Source organism: Paramormyrops kingsleyae, chromosome 8 (assembly GCF_048594095.1).
Source record: "Paramormyrops kingsleyae isolate MSU_618 chromosome 8, PKINGS_0.4, whole genome shotgun sequence".
Taxonomy (NCBI): Eukaryota; Metazoa; Chordata; class Actinopteri; order Osteoglossiformes; family Mormyridae; genus Paramormyrops; species Paramormyrops kingsleyae.
The window spans coordinates 23,031,937-23,054,555 of NC_132804.1; the positions used below are offsets into that span (position 1 = coordinate 23,031,937).

Sequence of the window (22,619 nt, forward strand, 5' to 3'; positions counted from 1 at the left end):
ATAACAATGAAAATGTGAATAGTATGTGCAGACGGTTGTGAGAGAGAGAGCTTAAAGTTAATGGTCCCCTCTGGTTATTGCTATTGAAGCAAATTTAACGTTTAGTGTGATGGGTGATAGATGCGTGTTTCTCTGCAGAATGTGATGTAATCTGAACGTCCTTTAGAATGGATTGTCTTACGGGGTTAGGTACACGCTTGGTTGCTGTTAAACTAACAGGATCACGGGCCGACAAACATCGTGGAAAGAAACATACGCAGCCTCACAGTCTGCCAGAAAGAGGTCATGAATTCACTAATAATATCATTATGGTAGCGGTGAAGGCCCAGAAGCAGGAAGACAGAGGTGGGAACGGCAGGAAGAAGCCCGCATTCGCCGGAATCGATCCGCTCGATTATAGCAGGAAACCGACGCAAAATTGGGACTTATTGGCTTCATCATTGGGTGGTGGGAAAGATCACAGACACAGGTTCAGATTATCTGTATTTGTGCTAGACAGACTCGTGTCCCCTAGCAAAAACAACTCAATTAGCTGCCTCCCCTCCCGATGCAGCCCTCTTCTCCAAGGAGCATAATAAGTATTATCATGCTTATTGTTTTTCTCTTCCATAATGTGTCACCTTAAGCTCACTGTGGTTCAGGCAAATGACTTATTCCCTAAAATGAGCGTGCCACCTCCCTCCCTAACCAGATCACAAGAGACTGCCAATATAATCGGGTTCAGATCCCCAGGATCGTGGCCTTGCTGGACATAGGCCTGCCGCTGTGCGTTTGTGATAGAAACGCTCCGGTGAGGGACTCCTTCAATCTCTCCCGGGATGCTCTGTTGCCACGGCAACGACAGCTCTGTCATAATTGTCAGGAGCTGTCGTCAGAGGAGCTTGAAAGGAAATGTCGAGTCTCTCCTTCCCCCCACCCGTCTCTTTTCACTCTCCACTGAAGCGCCAACTCCGTGGACACCCCTGTGCTGAGTGCTAACGCTGCCCCCTCGTGGTCACCAGCGGTGCCGAGGGCCCCGAAACGTTTTCGGCTTTCTGCTTCAGTAATGCGCGACACTCATATTAAAGATGCCAGGACTGGCTCACCGGAGCCCAGGTGCTCTGTATCAGCAGTATCGCTAATGCTGTTAATCTCATTATTGCCCTTGTTCTTCCCTGCAGTTTAGCTAATAGAGGAGAGTCAAGTCTTGATTATGTCCGGTAAATTAACATCCGCGCTTTCCGTCACGCCGCGGCGCAGCAAGGCGATTATACAGGGATCCGCTCCTGTCTCTGAAGCTCCGGTTTGATGAACACAAAGAAAAGGAGCTCAGCAAACGGGATGCATTACCGTAACCGCGTCTCTTTGCATGAACGGTATTATATGTGTTGCTCCTTATGGGAGATACCACATGCCCAGGGTGGTAGGGGACATTTGATCAGAAGAAAATTATTACCTACAGCAACCCAAACCACTGCTGAAAAATAGCTCTGTATTAATGTAAGGTATTATAACGTTTAAGAGCGAGTACATTGTTCCCGGTAGTCAAAATATGCACATCTGCTGATGTAGGCCTGCTTACAATATGATATCGCCGACTCTCATCCAGGCAGACTGTATTGTCAGTGCCACTCCCACCCTGTCACACGTTTTATTTCATATAATAAATAAGACAATAATCCCTTTTCACAAAAAGGTCCGCTTGAAACGCTGTAATATAACACTAAACTGAGCACAAGATACAAGATACTAATTTACGCTCTGACATTGATTCCAGATATAAACTCTCCATGGTGCCTTTTAAATGTTGGCGAGTGTGGTTAATGAATGCGATTAAAGGAATTTGATCGTTAATGCCGTTGTTTCATTAAACAGCAGCGTTTACTGTGAGTTTGTGCTGCCATCTAGTGGACATGTGGCCTTCTATATTGAGCACACCTCGTTTGTGGCACGTTTGCTAATTGCTTTTTATATAGAAGGAAATGCTGCAGCTAATTGAAAGGGCCTTTCATGGCTATAATACAGTGCAAAATCTGCATAGTGGCTCCCTATTCAAAAAGAACATTATTACTTATCGATGGAGATTAATAAGGGATATTGGGTAATTTTAGGACACAGATTTTGCAGGAAGGAGACACCTTACAAGTCTTTTTCTGTCTTTATTCCTCACCACTGTGACCTCACGGCCTGTAAGCCCAGCAAACAGCTTGTCAGCATTTCCCATGACCATGCCGGTGCTGCTTAGTGTGTCATCAGGTGTCATGTGACCGCCAATGGCCCGCAGCATCCCTTAAGCTGGTTTGTACTGGGCACTGGCAGCTTCCACAGACCCCAAATCACTCCCAACATACTAATTATCTATGCTGGAATGTTGTAGGTTTAAACCGATAACACCCAAGTCCCCTTTAACAGAAAAAACCAGACTGTAATACTCATGATACTTGCCTAATAGCTCGAAGTATCTTTACTCTAAGCTACTATAGCTCAGCGTTTTTCATGGGAGTTACACTAATGAAATTCAGGTTATGAATCCATTTTCTGAACCAGTATATTATCTGCTTATTACCTACCTTCCCTGAGGCTGTTATGATTGGCCAGAAAGATACTGTAGGGAGAGCTAAAACATGAATGTGATAGGAATTAATGTACTGTAATACATTACAGTACTTACAGGGCAAAGGTAGTGTTAAGGAACAAAAAAACAAGGTTCCTTAATTTTTTTTAAGCCTCTTGTAGGAGGAGATTGGGTTATAAACCCATTTCTGTTCGATAATTTGGTTTTATCTGGGAACAGCATGGCAATAGATATTTTTATAGAGCATTTAAGATTTTATTTATTCATGAAGGAATGAAAACTGAACCTCTACAACTTGAGGAGTGTGACTCAAATGTCTGCATCAGCGATGAAGTGAGACAGAGACTAAAAGCGGTGAAATGAGTAAAAACAGCACTCGGTATGTGGAAGGTGAGCTTGTGGGCTTCAAAAAGTACATGATTAAAGGCCTGGCATGGAAATGTGTCTTATTTGAACAAAAAAGCATAACCAAATTGGGGGAATTTGGCTAAAGAATGTAGACAAAGAGGGTATTCCACAGACAAGACAGAAGATCTGAGGAGGCTTTGATAGCAACATAGGGATGTTACAGCTAGAAAGGAAAAAGGACATTATGGAGAAACATGGAGATTAGCTTCAGAAGCTAAAAGCAACTGTAATATACTTCTTTCCCAATTACAGCAAGAAGACATTATGAGGTCAATCCACAAATAGAAGAAAATTAGAAAATTTAGAATTTTTGCCTAGATATTTACAATTATTGTTTTTATGGGTTTTATGGGTCCTGTAATTCTGGTGTATCTGAATCTTTGCATTATAGAGAGAGATTAGCTAAAATACACTAATAAAACAATGGAAGTCAATATCACTGAAGATAATTAGAGAATAATGTGGCCACAGGCTGAGCCCGTGCTGCAGACCCTCTGCCAGAATACTGGCAGCTGTGTTCAGTGGTAGTATCGCTTTCGCTTTATTGCTGGTCTTATTTAACTGGTCTGCGCAGTTTTCCCATTGCTGACTGATGTCCTGGTACGGAGTGTTTCTCTGGCCTGTGGCTCCCTGAGTGTTTGAGTCCCCTTCCGTGTGGTTTTGTGTGTCCCCGTCTGCACTGATCTCCCCGTGGCTGCCTTTCCCTTCACTCCCAGGATAGACTCCCCTGCTTATCGACCCCCTGCTTACCTCCCCAACTCCGGTTCCTGTCTGTTGTCATTGGCTGTCTCTTAGCTCTGCGTTTGGGATCCTTGTACCCGTGGTATTCCCGGAGGTCAGCGCGTTGGATGCTGCCCGGTTGGTGCACAGCTAACATCACCCACTGTTAGAATGATTTGTACTTATACACAACACATGCACGTTGTCTGGAACTAAGTTTAAAAAGTGCGTTTAAGCACTATAGCCAGGTCTTACCTAAAATATTGTGGACAGCATTCCTCATTCCTCATGTTCGCCATTTAGGGCAATTTTGAGACACATCAATAAGAACAATTACTGATCTTGGACAGGATGTGATCAAAGTGAATTAAATCCTGAAGGGCTTAGATAGGACCTCTGCTGGGGGTGGCTTTAACATTTCTGATGCTAGTACAAAGGGAAACCAGTAGAACTTCAAGTAAGAAAAAGCTAATGAGAAGGAAGAGGGGTTCAAAATAAGCTTCCTTTTTAAGGTGGTAGGGGAGCCATCTTCGAAGAGGTAGGTCAGCGCTTGGTAGAAGTCTGCTGGCATTTTTAAATATCCAGGCTAACAGGATGGAATCAATACCCCCTCTTCATTTGTTATGAAATGTTCTTGGAACTGTTGTATCGGTTTTCTTTGACCTTGAACAGAGTGTGCGGGTCCCAAGGGCAGTCTGTGTCAGGGTCTGGGACAGTGACCGCGTGTGCAACGGGACGAATGCTGAGACCTGACAAGGCCGTCATTTTAGGACGCTGAAAAAGGGGCAATCACATGGTTTTTAGGAACTCGAAGCTCACAAAGGGATGCAGCTGGAAAAATAAGCAGATTTATTACAACTGGGAAAAGACGTTTTTCTGTGACCTTCTGTTTATCAGTTTTGACACATGATTGCAGTTACATGCATTCCACCTCCTAGAAATAAAACTTGAAAATGTAAATTAGATATAAAAGTTGAAGAAAATATTTCCACATCCATCCATCTTCTAACCAGTGACTCTGTATGGGATCATGGGATAGCTCTGGAAACACAGGAGATGCTGATCCATCACAGGGACTGTAGGGGGAAAGGCAGGGGAGCGGGATTCAAACCCCAACGCAGGGGAGCGGGATTCAAACCCCAACGCAGGGGAGCGGGACTCAAACCCCAACGCAGGGGGGCAGGATTCAAACCCCAACGCGGAGCTTTGACTTGCAGAATCTCGCCTAGGGAGCAAGAACACCCAGGGCAGCCCCCACTGGCTAGTACTGTGTGTCTCAAATCCTTGACCGAAACAAAGATGGAAATAAAATGCAATTTAAAAACTGAAACCTTGCTGTTGGCATTTCCATAATGATCGTACTCCGTTTTTTCGTCCAGTGCTAAAACAAGTCACTCGGCAGACCATCCTGAAAGGCGGCCAGGCAGTGTGTGCATGGGGGCGTCGGAGAGACATGCATAAGCCTGACTCGAGGGGCCCAGCACTTCATAAGGGCCCCAAAGCCGGTCGTGGGGGGCTAGTCCTGGGCCAGCAAAATGTGCCAAAGGAACCCGATTTATCTGTATCTATTTTCTCATTCTTGTAAAATCACAATGACAACGTAGTCATCGGGGGAGGGGATAGAGCGATTTTTAAAAGTTTTAAGTTTTCCATTTACATCAGCAGTGTAACACAGTCAGGATCTGTTTTTATCTTCCATCGTCTGTGTCAGAGACCTTGTGCGAGAGGCGAGGACTTCAGCTCTCCTCCTGCAGACGCCGTCCTCAGCGACGTGAGCCAATCATCATAACCGATTCACCGCACCTCCAGTAACGGCCTCATTTGTATGCGTTTCCTCTTAATCAGATTTCAGCCCCTGTGATGGGATGCGGAGTCATTACACAAAGAAACATTCGGTTGATTGAAAAACGGAACGGACCTTGGAGTGTGATTTTATAGCGGATTGGTCCCGTACTTGCTGATTTGCTGTTCCAACAATATGCAAATAAATAGAACTTAATGCATTCTTTTCTAATTACATTTAAAATAAAAAGAAACTCAAAAAAAATTGCATTATTCGTCAGTGAATGGGGGTGGGGTATGACTCAGCGGGTTCGGGCGCTATGCCTGTGTTCGGAAGGTCTCTGGTTCAAATCCCTGGGTCAGCAGAGTGATTTCACTGTTGGGCCCTTGATCAAGGTCCTTAACCTTCAATAGCTTCAGGGACAGGCTGACCCTGCTTTCTCAATTGTGTGTTGCTTTGGATAAATGAGTCTATCAAAAGAAAAAAAAAAAATCTGTCTATTTTGTCCGTCTTGGTTGGTGAAACAATCCGGTCGAAACATGTAAATTTAAAATCCCCTTTTCCCCTGCACATAAGCCTTCAGAGGCCCATCAGAAGCTTGCAAATGATCCTATTTTGCCCTAATCCCATGTACTTTCCCGTTCTCACTTAGCTAAGCTGAATTAGATCTCTGAACCATGGCTTGATGATCCGTATCCAGCAGTTCTGACTGCTCGTGGCACCAGGAGACGTGCTTAGAGTGGCACTTCCAGAAAGGGACCGGTCAAAGACATATTAAACTCCAGAATCGACTGAAAAAAACACCCCCTGTCATGGTCCCACACGGAGCGCTGGCGAGGGAAAACGATGCCTGCGAATCGTTAAATTCAGCCTGCTAATGAGCAGGACTAGCACTCGGCCCGTAGGGAGTATATCTTACTTTCCACGAATGGATCTCTCACTCCCTGACATGGGATGCATTATGCTACGCTTGGGGGCAGGACTCCACGGCACTCAGACTGAGTAACTCCGCCACGCCACTTACGCTGCCTACAGTCCAGAAGAGAGAAGAGGGGCGCACAGCTCCGTCCCGTCCAGTGCCTTGGCTGTCTGTCTCTGTTGTCCAGCCTCAGCCACTTCTGCTCCTGTGGACTGAAAAACAACAACAATACCAGGACCTGATTTATCAGATCCACCCCAGCTGCCTCCTTTAATTCTTGTTTTCTCTCAGTGGATGAGTAGATTTTTAACATTTACATTTTTTTGATGATATCCAGCATCTTGTAACTTTTCCTGGACACTTTTCCTGCATGCTCCCTCTGTGGCAGGGTAACTGAAAAGTCCGGGTGTCTTTCCGTATTCAAACCTGTCTTCTCCCGCTCCATCACTGCTGCCAAGACAAGCAAAAGCGAGAGCCAAGAAGCAACATCAGATTATCTGGTCCGAAAGAGCGTCTATCTCAGACACCAGCCCCAGCAGCCACCATGCCTGTCCGTATCATGTGCACCATCTCCTTCTCCTCCGCTGATGAGTCCGTCGCGGGCTCGTACATCGGCAGCCTCGACGACCACTACAAGCGGGTGGTGAGGGCAGGGGGGCCAGGCGAGGGCAAGGTAGTGTCCTACGAGGAGCGCCGCGATGAGTCCGACGTGTGCGATGAGGAAGAGGAGGACGCCGTTGAGCTGGACGATCTCGCCACCTTCTGTGGAGGCTGCTCCTTGCACGGCGCCAACCACATCTTTGTGGAAGGGCAGAAGTTCGGTATAAGACAGGGGATATGGGCGCTTGCCTTCCTCCTGGCAGTGTCACTCTTCCTCGTCCAGGTAGTGGACCGTGTCATCTACTACCTGCAGTATGACCACATCACCATGCTGGATGAGAGGGAAGCCAAGGAGATGGTCTTCCCTGCCATCACTTTCTGCAACTACAACACGTTCCGCCGCTCCCAGATCAGCTACAGTGACCTGCTGTTCATGGGCCAGCTGCTGGGGTACGAGGACAGCATGGCCCCTGGGATCCCACTTGCCCCAGAGCCCGAACGCAAAGGAGCCCGCTTCGGCCTGGACGAGTTCTTCAATCGCACCCGGCACCGGATCGAGGACATGCTGCTGGACTGCAGATTCCGTGGTGAGGAATGTGGCACCGAGAATTTCCAAGAGGTGAGAGAGTGTCTGAACTACTCTATGCGCATAACAAAGTAATGCACAAAGAAAGTTATGAAAGAACAGGTAAAGAAATTAAATATCCCCAATGTAGTTGACAGAAAATACTAACTAGAATGATCGGGACTCATTCAGAACAACTATAAAGTCTATAAACTATAAAATCTATAAACTATAAAGTCATTGACCACAACAAATAGACCGGAAAGACAATCGTAATAATGTCCAGTAGTCATTTCTAATTCATTTTGTTTTTCTTTATTATTTCTGCTCTCTGGAGTTGTGGGCAGTGATGTTGCTTCAGATCTCCAGGGCTTAGACCTAAAGTACAGCTCAACCCCATGTCAACGGTCAGCAAAGAGAAGCTATCATGGTGAACTTACCTGATATCAAATGCATATAATCCCAATCTACGCGTACCGAGGGAGTTACGAAAGTAAAGTAAAAACACTTCAGCGTTTTCTAACCCTTACTGCTTTTCTGCTCAGTCTTCTCAGAGCATGTACATTAACTGTTGACACTAACCAGTCCATTCTCCTGAATTTTTTATGTGAATACCAAGAAACATATCACTAATATAACAACCACAAAGCTGAATATGAGGTATTACGAAGTCTTGCAGTGTTACAAGCTTTTGCAACGTAACCATGCTGTTATGCTGGATGCATAAACTTTTAAGAAGTGCTCTTATAGTTGGGAGAAAGTATGTTTCATGAAATGTGCCAAAGCAATCAAGAAAACCTGTAATATGTTAGTTAAATCTTACAGCTATTAATACTGCTAAGAGCGCTCATTGTATGCAGACTTACAGATTTTGCGGGGCTTTAATTGCATGGTTTGCTGAGTCTCTGCCAGTCAGCACAGTGTTGGCCATGCTGGGTTTTGTGTCCCGCAGAAAACTGTCCTTTGATCAGAGCAACACAGTGTAGGCAGCTCGCCTTGGCTCATGCAACGACAATAAATATGAACAAACGTAAAAATATCAAAAGAAAATAAAGTCAAAATCAAATATCTGTGTAGGTGGAGAAATATTATTAATATTATCATTAATTTACCATATACATCCATAGACATATGAACATTTACATAAAACTGGCGTAAAATTTTTATATATTCCACAGTTTACACGTCAAAACATCCTGAATTCAATTCTTAAGTCTACAATAAAGTTGTTACATGTTATAATATATTCTCCATATTCAAACCTGCCCTCCCAAAGCTGAGCTGTGGGATCGTGGGGGAGTCGTCGTGTCGTGTAACAACATACTATGAAGGAGTATTTTATTTCCATTTCTGTCTTAATACATCGGCGTTTTGCTGAACGGGCAACTAGCCGCACCCAGACAGTCCTGTAATTTTAGTGCTCTGTCCATTAGTCTGTCCATGAGGATGGTTAACATCTCCCAGTGGTGAGTAGGATACAGGAGTCGCTAAACCGACACCTCTGAGGATGGTGGATGAAAAATGATGGATGGAAAATGATGGATCAGCGGGCTGGTTTAATTGTGATTTAAAAACATGTCATGGTTCATCAAAAGCAGTGGTTCACCAACTTTTGACACTATGTATTACCTCAAAAGATATTGTTAAATTTTTCCATACTCTTACTTATGTGTAGTTTTTAGATGGTTAATAATTAGATAATTTGTTTTGTATGAACTTGTTTTCGTACCTCCTCTTCATATCTTAAACGGCCAGTTTGTAGTAATGCTTTGGTTATTGTTGCTAATTTTGAAATACTTCTCCACTGCAGATATTTTTTGGTTTATTTTGCTTGTTAATATTGCAGATACATCATCACGTGGTATCGCCGTGGCATCGGCGCATTGTGACAAGGATGATATATACTTGTGTCGGTGTCGATGCAGCCCTTCCGCTTAATGTTATACAGATTCTTGTCTGTGAAGAACAGAAGCAGCGTCCATTATGCGCGGCTCTGCTTTTGTTCCCCGTAGAGCCTGGCGTCGTGTCACGTTTTGTTCACATTTTGTTTGTCTTGGCTTCAAACGTTAATCATGAGCTGTCTGGTGTGTGTGTGTGTGTGTGTGTGTGTGACGGGGACCCACAGTCTCTCACATTCTGCTGTGACTTGCTCATCACACGCTGTACACTTTCACAGAAGACATAACAACATTACCCATCTGCTGCTCCTACGTTCATTTATAATAGCTAACATAATAATAAACCAATAAAAGTGCAGGCGCCAGTGAGTGAAACTGTCGGGTAGGATGGGGGTTTGAATCCCTCCCCTGGCGCTGTGTGGAGTTTGCTAAATTGCCCAATTTCTGTGTGCCCATCCTGAATGTTCTCTGCCCTGTGCCTCATGGGACAGGCTCTAGGTTAAGGATACTCCATAAGCAGACTCCGTCTGCATCTTGACCGAAATACGGTTTAATCCGGACCAATCACAGCACCAGGAATGAAAGATTTCTCCACAGTGTATTACATGGGTCCCCAATAGGTGGCACGCGAGAGCCAAAGGTTTGGGACACTCGGCAAATCTTATCGTCAGCTCCCCCCCACCCTCTTGGAAAATTTTATCAGGAGCTTAGCTTTGAGTTGATAATGGAATTTGGATTTTGGAGGAAAAAAATGGGGAGCCCTGCTCTAGGACCGCCATGCTGGTGTAGTGCTATGGATGATGGGTACATTCTAATTATACTATAACAGCTTCTGTGTACTGGTGTGGTATTATTATTATGTCTATTGATTATCCTTGATGCATTTTTTATTTAATGAAACAAACCATTAGCATCCACCTCATATCACGGCAAGCATCCGGAGGAGCACAAATTCCACATTCCGTTACCTACCTCCACTCTAATCAGGGACTACAAACTCAATGTGTATGTATGCATATATATATATATATATATACTGTACAGGGGTGGGGCCACTGGGCCATTGGCCCCAGCTATAAACTGATTGGCCCCCAGAATATGCTCTCCCCTGTCACTCACTGATTCAAAACACATCATTGGCTAATGATAAGGTTGGTCCATCTTTGCCCCGCCCCCCAATGTAAGAAATACTAGAATCGCCACTAGGTTGCTGGAGAGGGCTATCCCTGGCCTCACTCTGTGCCAGTATTATCAGGAACATGAGACAGAGAGATAAAAGTAGTAATTTCATTTGAAAGAAAGTGGAAATAAGAAAAAAACAACAGGAGATGGTCCGCAGAGACGAGAGGGCTGGTCGGTAGCTACGGCCCCTGTGTCAGGCAGTGGGAGCCCCTAGCACTGCTGGCGGCGCAGTCTCAGGGAAGGCACAGATGCCGGGAGAGTGGCTGTGGCTGGCGCACGCAGTCATCTCCAGCCAATGCGGCGTCGGGGGCGGGGCTCCGGGGCTGTCCGAAACGGAGCACTGTATTTTTGAGTGGATTGATAGGCGGATTGAGGGATTTTTAATGGAAACAGCTCGGTTAACTACTCTAAGGACAGGCAGCATTATGTGATAAATTGACCTTATATAGAATATAGGCAAAGAAATGCTTAATAGTTCTTAAGCTTAGTATTGTATTTACAGTCGTGAGTATCAGATAGATCTTTTTATTTGTTTTTATTCTGTTTCAAAAGTACCAAAGCTCAGTTTGATCTGAGACATGTTTCAAATTGTGCTTAAGGCAGTTACGGAACCCTTATCAGATAGGCTGCTTTGGTTACGTAACTTGAGGTACAGCCACATTGCTTAATTAAAGCTCATCACTTTGGGAGCACCTGCTTCTGTCCTCTTGTCCAGTACAGGGTTATAGACTGACTTTCAGGAAGCTCAGGAAAATGCCTTGGATGGGATGCCGTTCCATCACAGGGCATGCACACAGGCACACTGTGTCTTTGGACTGTGAAAGGGAACCTGGCTCCTAGAGAAAGCATGCAGAGCACAGGGAGAGCATGCAGGAGAGCGAGATTCAAAGCCCAACGCAGAGCTTTGACCTACAGAATCTTACCTAGGGAGCACAAAGACCCAGGGTGCCCTGCACTGGCTGGTGCTATAAGTCTCAGCCCATTACTGAAATGAAGAAAAAAATATGATGCAATTTAAAAACTGGGCTCTTATTGCTTGCATTTCCATAATAATAGTGTTACACAGACTGAAAGGTGGTTGGAAAGCGTGTGCGTGTCTGTGTCTATTATTGTTCCTGTAATATGACAATGAGAGTGTGGACATGGTGGGGGGGTACTTCCTACTTCCATCATGATTTCAAACTATCAGCTCTGTACTCTTTTCCTAAGATAAATAATCCAGACGACCAAACCACAGATTCGGCCCTTGTCTCCCTATAATTTGTATCAGATATCCCTGCTTATCCATCATTTAATTATTTTTTTTTTCCACAGTTGACTGTCTTTCTTCCCCCAAGTCTGGTGAATTCCCAGAATTGACCAGTTTCACATACAGTATATGGATCTGTTTTCTCTTCCAAGTGAAGCAAATATAACTGCTTTATCAGAGCCTGAAAATGATAGATAGATAGATAGATAGATAGATAGATAGATAGATAGATAGATAGATAGATAGATACATAGATAGATAGATAGATAGATAGATAGATAGATAGATAGATCTTCAGTTTGAATATATGGTTTGAAGGAAAAAATATTTCTCCACTGGACAGTTAGAGGTTAATGTGTTTCATTCTGAATTACTGGCTCACACGGCCAGGATCGTTTTATGTCCCATTCTCTGTCAGTGAATAAACTGACCCTGTTCCTAACTGACCTTGGCCAAGAGGCGAGAGCAGTGACTATCCTCTGCTGGTGAGAGCCTTGGCGAAGTACGGCAGTAACAAATCACCTTTGGGACCGGGGGGTTCATTCTCAGAGCAGACTGAGAACCAAAACGAGAAGCAGAAGCTGTCATCATGGAAAAAAGGAAGGGGTCAGAGAGCCAGAAGGGCCACCCTGGGGTGCAGATGGGAGAATGGGGACAAACAGTCGTACTGAGAAAGGGTTTGGGACACACTCACTGGGGAGGGAATGGCTCCAGGTGCTCGTGACTGGTACTTCAGAGGACGTCCACAATGTTGGGGTGCAGGATGATCCAGATGCAACTGGTGGAAATCAGCAATCAATGTATGGTCCAAGATGTGTGCAGCAGGCATCCATCACTGCTCCTCGGGGCTGTAGCCCTTCTAGTCCGCCATGTATATGACCAACTCGCTGCCTTAGTCTATGAGCGTACAGGCCTTTGTATGCTGGTGAACCATCAATGTCCAAAGGGGGCTGAAGCGTTAGCTGATCACTGAATGGATGCAGAGGACTGTAATGGATATGTTTCGGGAGAGAGATATGGAATACCGGGGAGATTTGATACTGATCAGGTAACTGAAGTTGATACAAGACCGGGTTAATTCGCCGCAGGATTCTAAAAAGACCAGTGGATCGTGAAGACAACTTGTGGAATGGATGACAGAGCTAAATGTCCTGATTGGACAGCCAAAGACTTTGCCTTGGGTGGAGGAAGAGGATGGGGAGGCAACAATAATTTGTGGCTGTTTTCTGTCATCAAATGGTGCAAGACAATTGCGTGTGTGCAGCTTCCCGTCCCTGACCATTCCTTTTGTATCGCTGATCGACTGCTGACACATCACTGAGCTCCGCTTCCCAGGGGTAGAGTGGCTGCTGATACCGTAAAATTCACTGGAACGTGGTGAGAATCAGGGATGGGTGATAGAGGAAGGTTATTTGTGATGATCACAAAAATCACAGTACACCCGAGACCCTAGAAGGGACTGCAGCCAATCGAAGAGAAGATCTTGCAGGGTCTTTGATTAGGCACATACAGGCTAGAACTATACTGTATATAGCAGGGGTAGGCAATCTTATCCGCAAAGGGCCGGTGTGTATGCAGGTTTTTGGGGTAACCTTTAGGTCAGCTGTTCAAACCCAGGTGTGAGGACTCTTCAGCCAATCAGTCCTCTAATTTGTAGAGTTAGGGAGTTGCAGCAAAAACCCGCAAAAAAACCTCTAATTAGGGAGTTGCAGCAAAAACCCGCATATACAGTGGCCCTTTCTGGATAAGATTGCCCACTCCTGATATATAGTCATGAATGTCTTTTTCCAGTGATGTCCATCAGAAACGGCAAATCTCTAACACTGTTTTAAACACTGTTTGGAGGGAAACTGTGGAATAGTTAGTCATTACCACATTCAGCTCGTGGTAATCAATACATGGACACAGACTTCCATCCTTCTTCTAGACAAAGAAAAATCTGGAGGCAACAACAGAGTTGCATGGTCAAATGAACCCAGACTGTAATGCCTCTTTGATGTATTGCTTCATAGCCTAAGATTCCAGTAAGGCAACAAGTGACTTTTAGGTTGGGGAGAACCAGGAAGCACAATCCCACAGACAGTGTGGTGGTATTTTAGTAGCACTGACCTTACTTAACACATCCGGATAGTCAACATACTTGGGGGCTTATGGGTCTCTCAGGTGGTTTTGCGACTCCCTGAGGTGGAGAGAGCAAGAACCGGCTAGCATATGGAGAGAAGGAATCCACCTAGAGATTTTGTCTCTTGGCCCTATGATATGGGGGTCTTGGCAACAAAGCCAGGACCTCAGATCTTGTTATGAAGACCTGAATATGTTCGTGGTGGAATAAGCTGATTTGTAAAAGAACAGTTTTGGTGCCCTGGGTGAGGACACCATTCTCCATTTGGGTGTGAATATCGAGCAGGGATGTTACTAGTTGCAGGGGCAGGTTCAGGTGGCATCAGTGACGTTCCCTGCAGCACCTGAATCTATCAGGGCTATCCGGGTATTGACACCAGAATCACGACAGACGGTTACAGGCACGGTGAGTTGTTGTGAGCAATATCTAATATAACAGAGCACCTGACCTGAGTGGTGTGGCAACTCTGCCCCAGTTAGGGAGGTCAGGATGGACGCTGGGATATGATACGCCTGAGCTGTCCGAAGTACAGGCAGAACCGATTCTGCATCCGCTGCTGTCGCTCTGCTGAGGTTAGCGGTACTTTTCCGAGCTACATGGGCTTGATTCCAGAGGCAGAAAGGGAGACGGGCATCAGAAGAAGAGAAATCGGGGTCCAAGGTTGGTTGACTCGGGCTAGTTATCCAACCCGATCGATATCTGGATAGCATCTTCCAAGACAAGTTCTTCCGCCCTGCAAGCTATCTCGGTCTGGAGTTCCGGACTGAGCCCTCTCGGGTACACCGTGAAAAGTGCTGTTTCACTCCACCCACTGGTGGCAGCAAGGGTACAGAACCCAGTGGCAAATTCAGCTGTGGAATGCAATCACAGATGAAACTGAAATAGCCGTTTCTCGACATCTCTGCCTTGGGAGGGATGATCGATTATGTTATACGGGTAGTCGACAACGGTATAGCAAAGAAGCAAAGGGCCGAGGTTCGCTGATAATACAACGATGTTGCTCACTCTTGGGCTCTCCCGGTAAGGAGCGAGATGATAAAGTCGACCTGGTTGCTGTCAGTGGACATCCCAGACATGTCCTCCAGGTACCATTCCAAGCAAGCGGCATGCGGAGCTCTGCTGATCCTTGTTGGAGTGAGGAATACTGTAACAAATCAAGCCAGGGACCGGGGATCCTCCCACAGTGCAAACAGAGAACCAAAATGAGAAGCAGAAGCCCGTGAGGGAGACTGGCTGTAACAAGGGAGTGGAATCCTTCATCACGGTGGCAATCATCATTATACCTTATTCATTGTGCCTTAATTTGTATTTGATTCCTATTAATCAGATTTCAGGTTGCCAGCTTGTGATGAGACAAGGATTCATTACACAAATGAGCATTCGGCTGATTGAAAAACAAAACGTAGTTTAGAGTTTGGTTGAATGCCTGTGATTTTTCAGCGTCCTGTGGTTACTGACTTCAAATAAATCATAACTTGATGTGCTCTTTTCTAATTAAATTTTAAAAATAAGTAGAAACCCAAACACATTGCACCATTCTTCAGTAAATGGGTAAATGGAGTGTGTGGCTCAGCAAATGCCTGAAAGGTTGCCAGACTTGGCATAGTGATTTCTCCATTGAACCCCTGAGTAAGACCCCTAACCCCCAATTGCTCCAGCGACTGCGTCGCACATTGTATTTTGCTTTGGACCGAGGCTTGATAATCTATAACTATCAGTTTCGGCTGCTCGTACCATCAAGAGACAGGCTTAATGTGACTCTTCCAGAAAAGTACCGGTCAAAGACACATCAGAGCACAGAATCAACTGAAAAAAACACCCTAACTCCCCCCCCCCTCACCCCAACCCTGCATGGAGCTCCAGGGAGGAAAAATGATGCCTGCGAATCGTTAAATTCGGGCTGTTAATGGGGAGTATATCTTACTTCCCCTGAATGGATCTCTTCCTTCCTGACGCCGGGTACGTTATGCTACACTCGGGGGCAGGACTCAGACTGAGAAATTCCCCAATGCCACTGAAGCTGCCTGCAGACCAGACCAGAGGAGAGGGGCACACAACTCTGTCCCATCTTGTGCTTTGGCTGTCCATCCCCGTCTTCCACTACTGCTCGCACGTCGAACTTCATCCCACGTCTGGCGGCACAGAGGACTGAAAAGCAAGAAGACCAGGACCTGATTTGTCAACTCCCTCCCACCTGCCTCCTTTAGTTTTTGTTTTTGCTCAGTGGATGAGTAGATTTTTATCATAATTTTGCAATTTTTTTTAATAATGTCTTGCTGTCTGTAACCTCCATGGACACAATCGACATTTCCCACATGTTCCCAATGAGACAGGCTAACTGAAAAATTCGGGCATCTTTCTGGGTTCGACCCAGGTTCCTCACAACCCATCATTGCTGCCGAGACCAGAAAAAGTTAGAGCCGACATCTAATTATCTGGTCCGAAAGAGTGTCTGTGTGAGACATCAGCCCCAGCAGCCATCATGCCTGTCCGTATCATGTGCACCATCTCCTTCTCCTCCGCTGATGAGTCCGTCGCGGGCTCGTACATCGGCAGCCTCGACGACCACTACAAGCGGGTGGTGAGGGCAGGGGGGCCAGGTGAGGGCAAGGTAGTGTCCTACGAGGAGCGCTGTGACGAATTCGATGTGTACGATGAGGATGAAGAGGACGCCGTTGAGCTGGATGATCTCCCCACCTTCTTTGGGAGTTGCTCCCTGCATGGCACCAACCACATCTTTGTGGAGGGGAAGAAATTCGGTATCAGACAGGGACTGTGGGCACTTGTCTTCCTGCTGTCGGTATCGGTCTTCATCGTCCAGGTAGTGGACCGTGTCATGTACTTCTTGCAGTACGACCGCATCACCATGCTGGATGAGAGGGAAGCCAAGGAGCTGGTCTTCCCTGCCATCACTTTCTGCAACTACAACACGTTCCGCCGCTCCCAGATCAGCTACAGCGACCTGCTGTTCATGGGCCAGCTGCTGGGATACGAGGACAGCATGGCCCCTGGGATCCCACTTGCCCCAGAGCCCGAACGCAAAGGAGCCCGCTTCAGCCTGGACGAGTTCTTCAATCGCACCCGGCACCGGATCGAGGACATGCTGCTGGACTGCAGATTCCGTGGTCGAAAATGTGGCACCGAGCAATTCAGAGAGGTGAGCGAGTGTGTGAACGTAGATATGTAGTTAACTTAGTTATGCACAAAGAAAGTTATGAAAGAACAGGGAAAGAAATATTTGCAAAGTAGTTGCCAGAAAATGCCAACCAAAAAGATCAGGAATCAAGTACTACAACTTGAAACTGCAACAAAACAGACAGGAGAGACAACCGAAATAATGTCCAATACTTATTTCTTATAATTTTTTTTTTTGATTAATATCTGTGGAGTTATGGGCAGTGATGCTGCTTCAGAGTTCCCAGACTTTGGCCTAAAGTTCAGCTCATCCCCATGTCAAAGGTCAGCAAAGAGAAGCTTTCAAGATCAACTTCTTAATATGATTGTTAAAACCAAAAATTTATTAATACAGCTAAGAGTTTGTATCATATGCACACTTGCGGTTTTGTGGAGTTTTAATTGCATCGTTTCTGCCTGCCAAAGCTGCATTTCCCTGCATTAGCAGACTGCCCTCTTAGGCCCAGCCAGCATGGTGTTGACCACACTGTGTTCTGTGTACCTCTGTGTACGTCTGTGTGCTTTGATTAGAGAAACACGCTGTCGTCTGAGGCAGCAGGCCTTGACTCACGCAGTGACAAAAGATGTGAAAACATGAATAAATCTGTCAGGGAACAGATGTAAGAATATTCAATTTAAAAAGGCAAAATCAAATATATGTTTAGCTGGAGAAATATTACCTATCATTAATTTGCTATATACATAGAGATAAAACTCTGGTGTAAAATGAGAAAATACATTCCACCATTTACACATAAAAATATCCTGAAATCAGTAAAGCTGTTATATGTCATAACATATTCTCAGCTCTCAAAGCTGAAAACCGCTCTTCCAAAGACTAGGTGTGAACAGGGTCTCCAGCCTTATTTACTTTGAGAGCTATTTCTGCAAACAAAATAATCACGGGAGCTGCGTGTTTTGAGTTATAGATACAAGTTGTTGACCTTGGGGAGGTAGGTGGGGTGGTAAAATTAAATCTCCTGTCACATCCGATCTGCAGCATGCCACGACAGTGCAGTATGCATCTTCAGACGAAAATTGTAATTTACGTGTATTAGCAAAATACAAAAAAGAAGTAATTTAACATGGTTGATCCTATTTCTAAAAAGTATTATGTAAAATACTACATTATTATTATTATGTAAAATACTGCATAGGTAACCACTGATCTGAACCATCATGATCTGAAACGTCCTTCCGGGACCTGAGTCTTTTATTAAAATCTGCCCACCATTCAGACATTCAGCCCCCTTTACCAAGCCGTGGATCAGAGGGGGGGCACCGTGTCATGCAAAAACATGCAGCAGGGGAGTATTTTGTTTCCATTTATGCTTGAATGCATCTGCATTTTGCTCAAAGGGCAGCAGGCCACACAAGACAATCCTGTAATTTCAGCGCTCTGTCCATTAGTCCATCCACCTGGATGATTCATGACTCCCAGAGGTGAGTAGGATACAGGAATCGCAAGACAGAAATCTCTGAGAATGCCGCAGGCAAACTTACTGGGCTGTACTGCTGCAACTGAATATGCTCTATGCCCTCCTGTTCTAATGTCCTGAATAGATCATCAGCATCCTGTTTTAATGCATCTGTGATTTATTTCCAGATTAGTTACAAAATCGCTTGAGACATAAGTCGAATTCTTTTTACCTAAATAAAATATGCTGTCTAATGTGATACAGATTCCAGTTCTCGGCTGTGAAGATCAGGCCCGGAGACCCTTTATAAAGTGGTTATAATTCTGGCTGATGTGTTTTGAAGCCTCTCTCAGCCTGAATCAATGGCAGCAGAGCTGGCTGTCGGGCAGCCAGGGGGGCTCATCTTTCTGTCCTTGGGCATAATGTGATCCCCACCGCGCAGGCAGCAGATCCCACTTCCGAATCAGCTCCCATTATGCGCGGCTCTGCTTTCATCCCCCCCCGAGCCTGGCCTTGCGTTATGTTTTGTCCCGCAGAGGTCTTGACTCCAAACGCTAACTTCCTTGAAGGGCACCATGAGCTGACTGGCGTGTGTGTGTGTGTGTGTGTGTGTGTGTGTGTGCACGCGTGCGGAGACCCACAGTCCCTCACATTCTGCTGTGACTTTTGCTCATCACTCGCAGTACACTATCACAGAAGACATAAAAACAACACTACTCATCTGCTGCTGCTGCGTTCATATATAATAACTCTAGTAATGATTAACCTCTAATAGCACAGGTGTCATGGTGGGTATCACTGTATCCTCACACCTCCAAGCATGGGGGTGTGAATCGTTTGCCTGGCAGTCTATGGAATTGCTCAATTTCTGTGTGTGCCCAACCAGAATTTTGACAAGTTTTATTGATAGCCTTCCCCCCCTTCCCGCTCTGAGATCACCATGACGCTTGGCAAGGGAGACGGGTAAATAATACTATAACAGCTTCTGCGTACGGCCAAGGTGCGCTAATATTATTATAATATTATGTCTATCGATTATCCTTGATGCATTTTCTATTTAATGAAACAAACGCTTTGGCGGTGCGTCCTGTGAGCATCCGTCTCACATCACTGCGCACGTCCAGGGTGTCCACATCCCACACTGCTCCCCTCCACTCTTTCAGAGACGTCAACCACTGTCTCAATGTCTACATTAATACCTCCATCCATCCATTTTACATATTCTGGCAGAGTGTGAGCATTAACATACACATAGTCAGTGGAGGTTTCACCTGATTTGGTCCCTCAAAGTCAACTTTTGTTTGACACAATCAGAGGTAGCCTTGGGAGGGTGGGAATGGGGGGGGGTTTCAGAGCGGGGGATTGAATTTAATTGGGGCAAAGACATACACAGGGGTGGCGTCATGGGGGCACTGGTCCCATCTGAAAATAACCCACCTCCAGAGCGCCCCTCCTCTGTCAGTCACTGATTCAGAACATCATTGGCTAATGATACGGTTGGCCCCTCTTATGTCCCTTTCCTTAAAATAAATCTGAGAATCCCCCCCCCCCCCACTGGAAAAGGAGGAGGAGTAGGTACAGGAGCCCCAGGCAGCTGGAGAGGGCTGCTGATGGCCTCACTCTGTCAGGTACATGTTGAGCCTGAGATAAAGAGATGAGATACAAGTAGCAATTTCATCTGAATGAAAGTGGAAATAGGAAAAAAAACAACGGGAGATGGTCCGCAGGGACGAGAGGGCTGGTCGGTAGCTACGGCCCCTGTGTCAGGCAGTGGGAGCCCCTAGCACTGCTGGCGGCGCAGTCTCAGGGAAGGCACAGATGCCGGGAGAGTGGCTGTGGCTGGCGCACGCAGTCATCTCCAGCCAATGCGGCGTCGGGGGCGGGGCTCCGGGGCTGTCCGAAACGGAGCACTGTATTTTTGAGAGGTAGCTGCTGTGTGTGGTAGATAGAAAGTTTTCATAGGTTGCAGTCGGAGGAGGATGAGTGGATGGAGGGATGGATATGTAATTATGTGTTATATTTTGTACAACATTTTAGCCCTAAATTTTTATGCTGATAAGTCATGGTTATACTGTAGCTAAACTCTGTTATTTATAATAGATCTCATATAACCCTTTATTGGATACTACTGTAAACACAGTAGTAGTTATGTGATAAATTGACCTTATATTCTTAGAACAATGGCAAAGAAATTGTTAATAGCTCTTACTGTGGTATTTGCAATAGATTGTATCAGATATATTTGGTCCTGTTTTTAAAAGTAAGACAGCTCAATTTGATCTGAGAAACAATTCAAATGGCACTTACAGCAGTTATGGAAAATATCACCTTCTCAAATAGACAGCGGTGGTCATCTAAGCACAATTTTTTTGGACTTGTAGGCCTAAATGTCTGCCATGCAAATTTTCAGCTATTTTATCCCAATTACTGTCTCTCTCCTGCCAAGCGGGCTTGTTTATAATATGTACCTTTCATTCAGATAATATTTTTTTATGCGAGGCATTACTCAAAAGCTGCATTTATCGCACATTTAGGCCTACCTAAATCTAAATTGGAAAGTTCTTTTAAAGCATCTGTTCCATTGAATGAGTGCACGACCCAAAGGAGTGGCCATTTATGCATGGCGAACGTGATAGCAGAAGAGAGTGAGATAGAGCTGCACTGATTCCTGACGTCTGCTCCTATGACCCTTTGGCGGGAGGGTTAACGGGTTAGTGAGGTCTGTGCCCTTGTGCCGTAACTTGAGGTGCATCCGCATCGTTTAATTAAGGCTCCCGCCGAAGTCGCTTTGGTTGCTGACATCAGCAGCGCATTAAACATTTACCAGCCCTGAGAATCCGATACCGCCGCTTCCACCCGGGCTGTTTTCACCCGCGGATCTGTCTCCGAACCCTCCAGCAGAACGTCTCCGGTTTTCGGAAAGCGATCGAAACGGCGTAGGAAGGAGATGGTCATCTCAGAAAGAAAGGCATAATCGACATCAGCTTAAACACGGCGACAGATGAGATAATGGTGTGTGACAGATGAAATCGCTGATTCATTGAGATGCCAGACAAAGTCAGTAAGTCAGCAGGCAGAGGAGGGTCTTTGCATCTGTTCCCCCTAAATCCAAAACACCTGACGTGTTTGAAAGGGACATACTGTAGAAGCGTCAACAGCAACATTCAACTTGTATATTATTGCCAAAGGCAGTCCCTGAATTCTTGACTCCTCTTGACCTTAACTTTATTTTTTTTTTAAAAAAGAAAAAGAAACTGTATTGAGAGATCTGTGAAAATGGACCCTATCACTTTCAGACTGTTCGTGTTACAGGGATAAAAATCACCCATTAGTTTACCGTCCCTATCATGGTCTTTGCTCACTTTCTGTCTGTCTCAGAAGGCTTTTATTTCCATCTGATGGTACAAAAAAAAAAATGCTTGTGATGCGTAACTTAGTGACAAGGAGGAATGTGTGTGAATAAATTGTGGGACAGTTCTACAACTTTGCCCAGAACGCTGGCCGGATGTTATGAGTGTTAACATTAATTTTATGTATAAATCACTGCGGCACATTTACTTAGCCCAGATGCTCTCTGATTTTCCCGGACCATTTCACTTCAGCTGCCCTTTTCTGCTTATGACGAAATATGAGATCAGCTGCCTCTACAGGAAGTGCATATAAAGTCTGCCTACTTTAAACACAACTACAATTATGAGCGACCTTGGTCCGTGCCTCCAATGACCTGAAATTGGATGAATCTGATACTTACCATGGATATAAATAGCTCACCGCCATAACAGTTAATAAATTACCACAAAAAGCCAGTAAAACCGCGCACCATAAGATGTGTGTAAAGATGACGTTGCGTCTTCAGCTTTCTGCAAGATCTCTTTAAGGTTTTTATGGTAGGAATGTGCTGTCCGTAGTGGCGATATGTTTATGTACGTCCAAAACATCCGATAAGAATCGTCAGCAGACGTGCATCACACATTGCTCATAGGGATTGGCGCATAGTTTATTGTCTAGGCGCTTTTAAATGATGCGA

The 22,619-nt window shown here is 45.3% G+C and overlaps 1 protein-coding gene across 3 annotated transcripts in view; it reads left to right on the forward strand.

The window, feature by feature from the left end:
- Positions 1-22,619, forward strand: part of asic1b (acid-sensing (proton-gated) ion channel 1b) — a 149,685-nt gene that overhangs the window by 83,305 nt on the left and 43,761 nt on the right. The window contains exon 1 of one of the 3 annotated variants that reach the window (XM_072715487.1): positions 6,476-7,603. The exons of 1 other annotated variant lie outside the window; for it this stretch is intronic. In XM_072715487.1, coding sequence (XP_072571588.1) covers positions 6,929-7,603 — 675 coding nt within the window. In that variant the 5' untranslated portion in view covers positions 6,476-6,928. Of the gene's footprint in view, positions 1-6,475; positions 7,604-16,467; positions 17,158-22,619 lie in introns of those variants that run through there. One more of the 3 variants, XM_072715488.1, reaches the window with a different exon arrangement.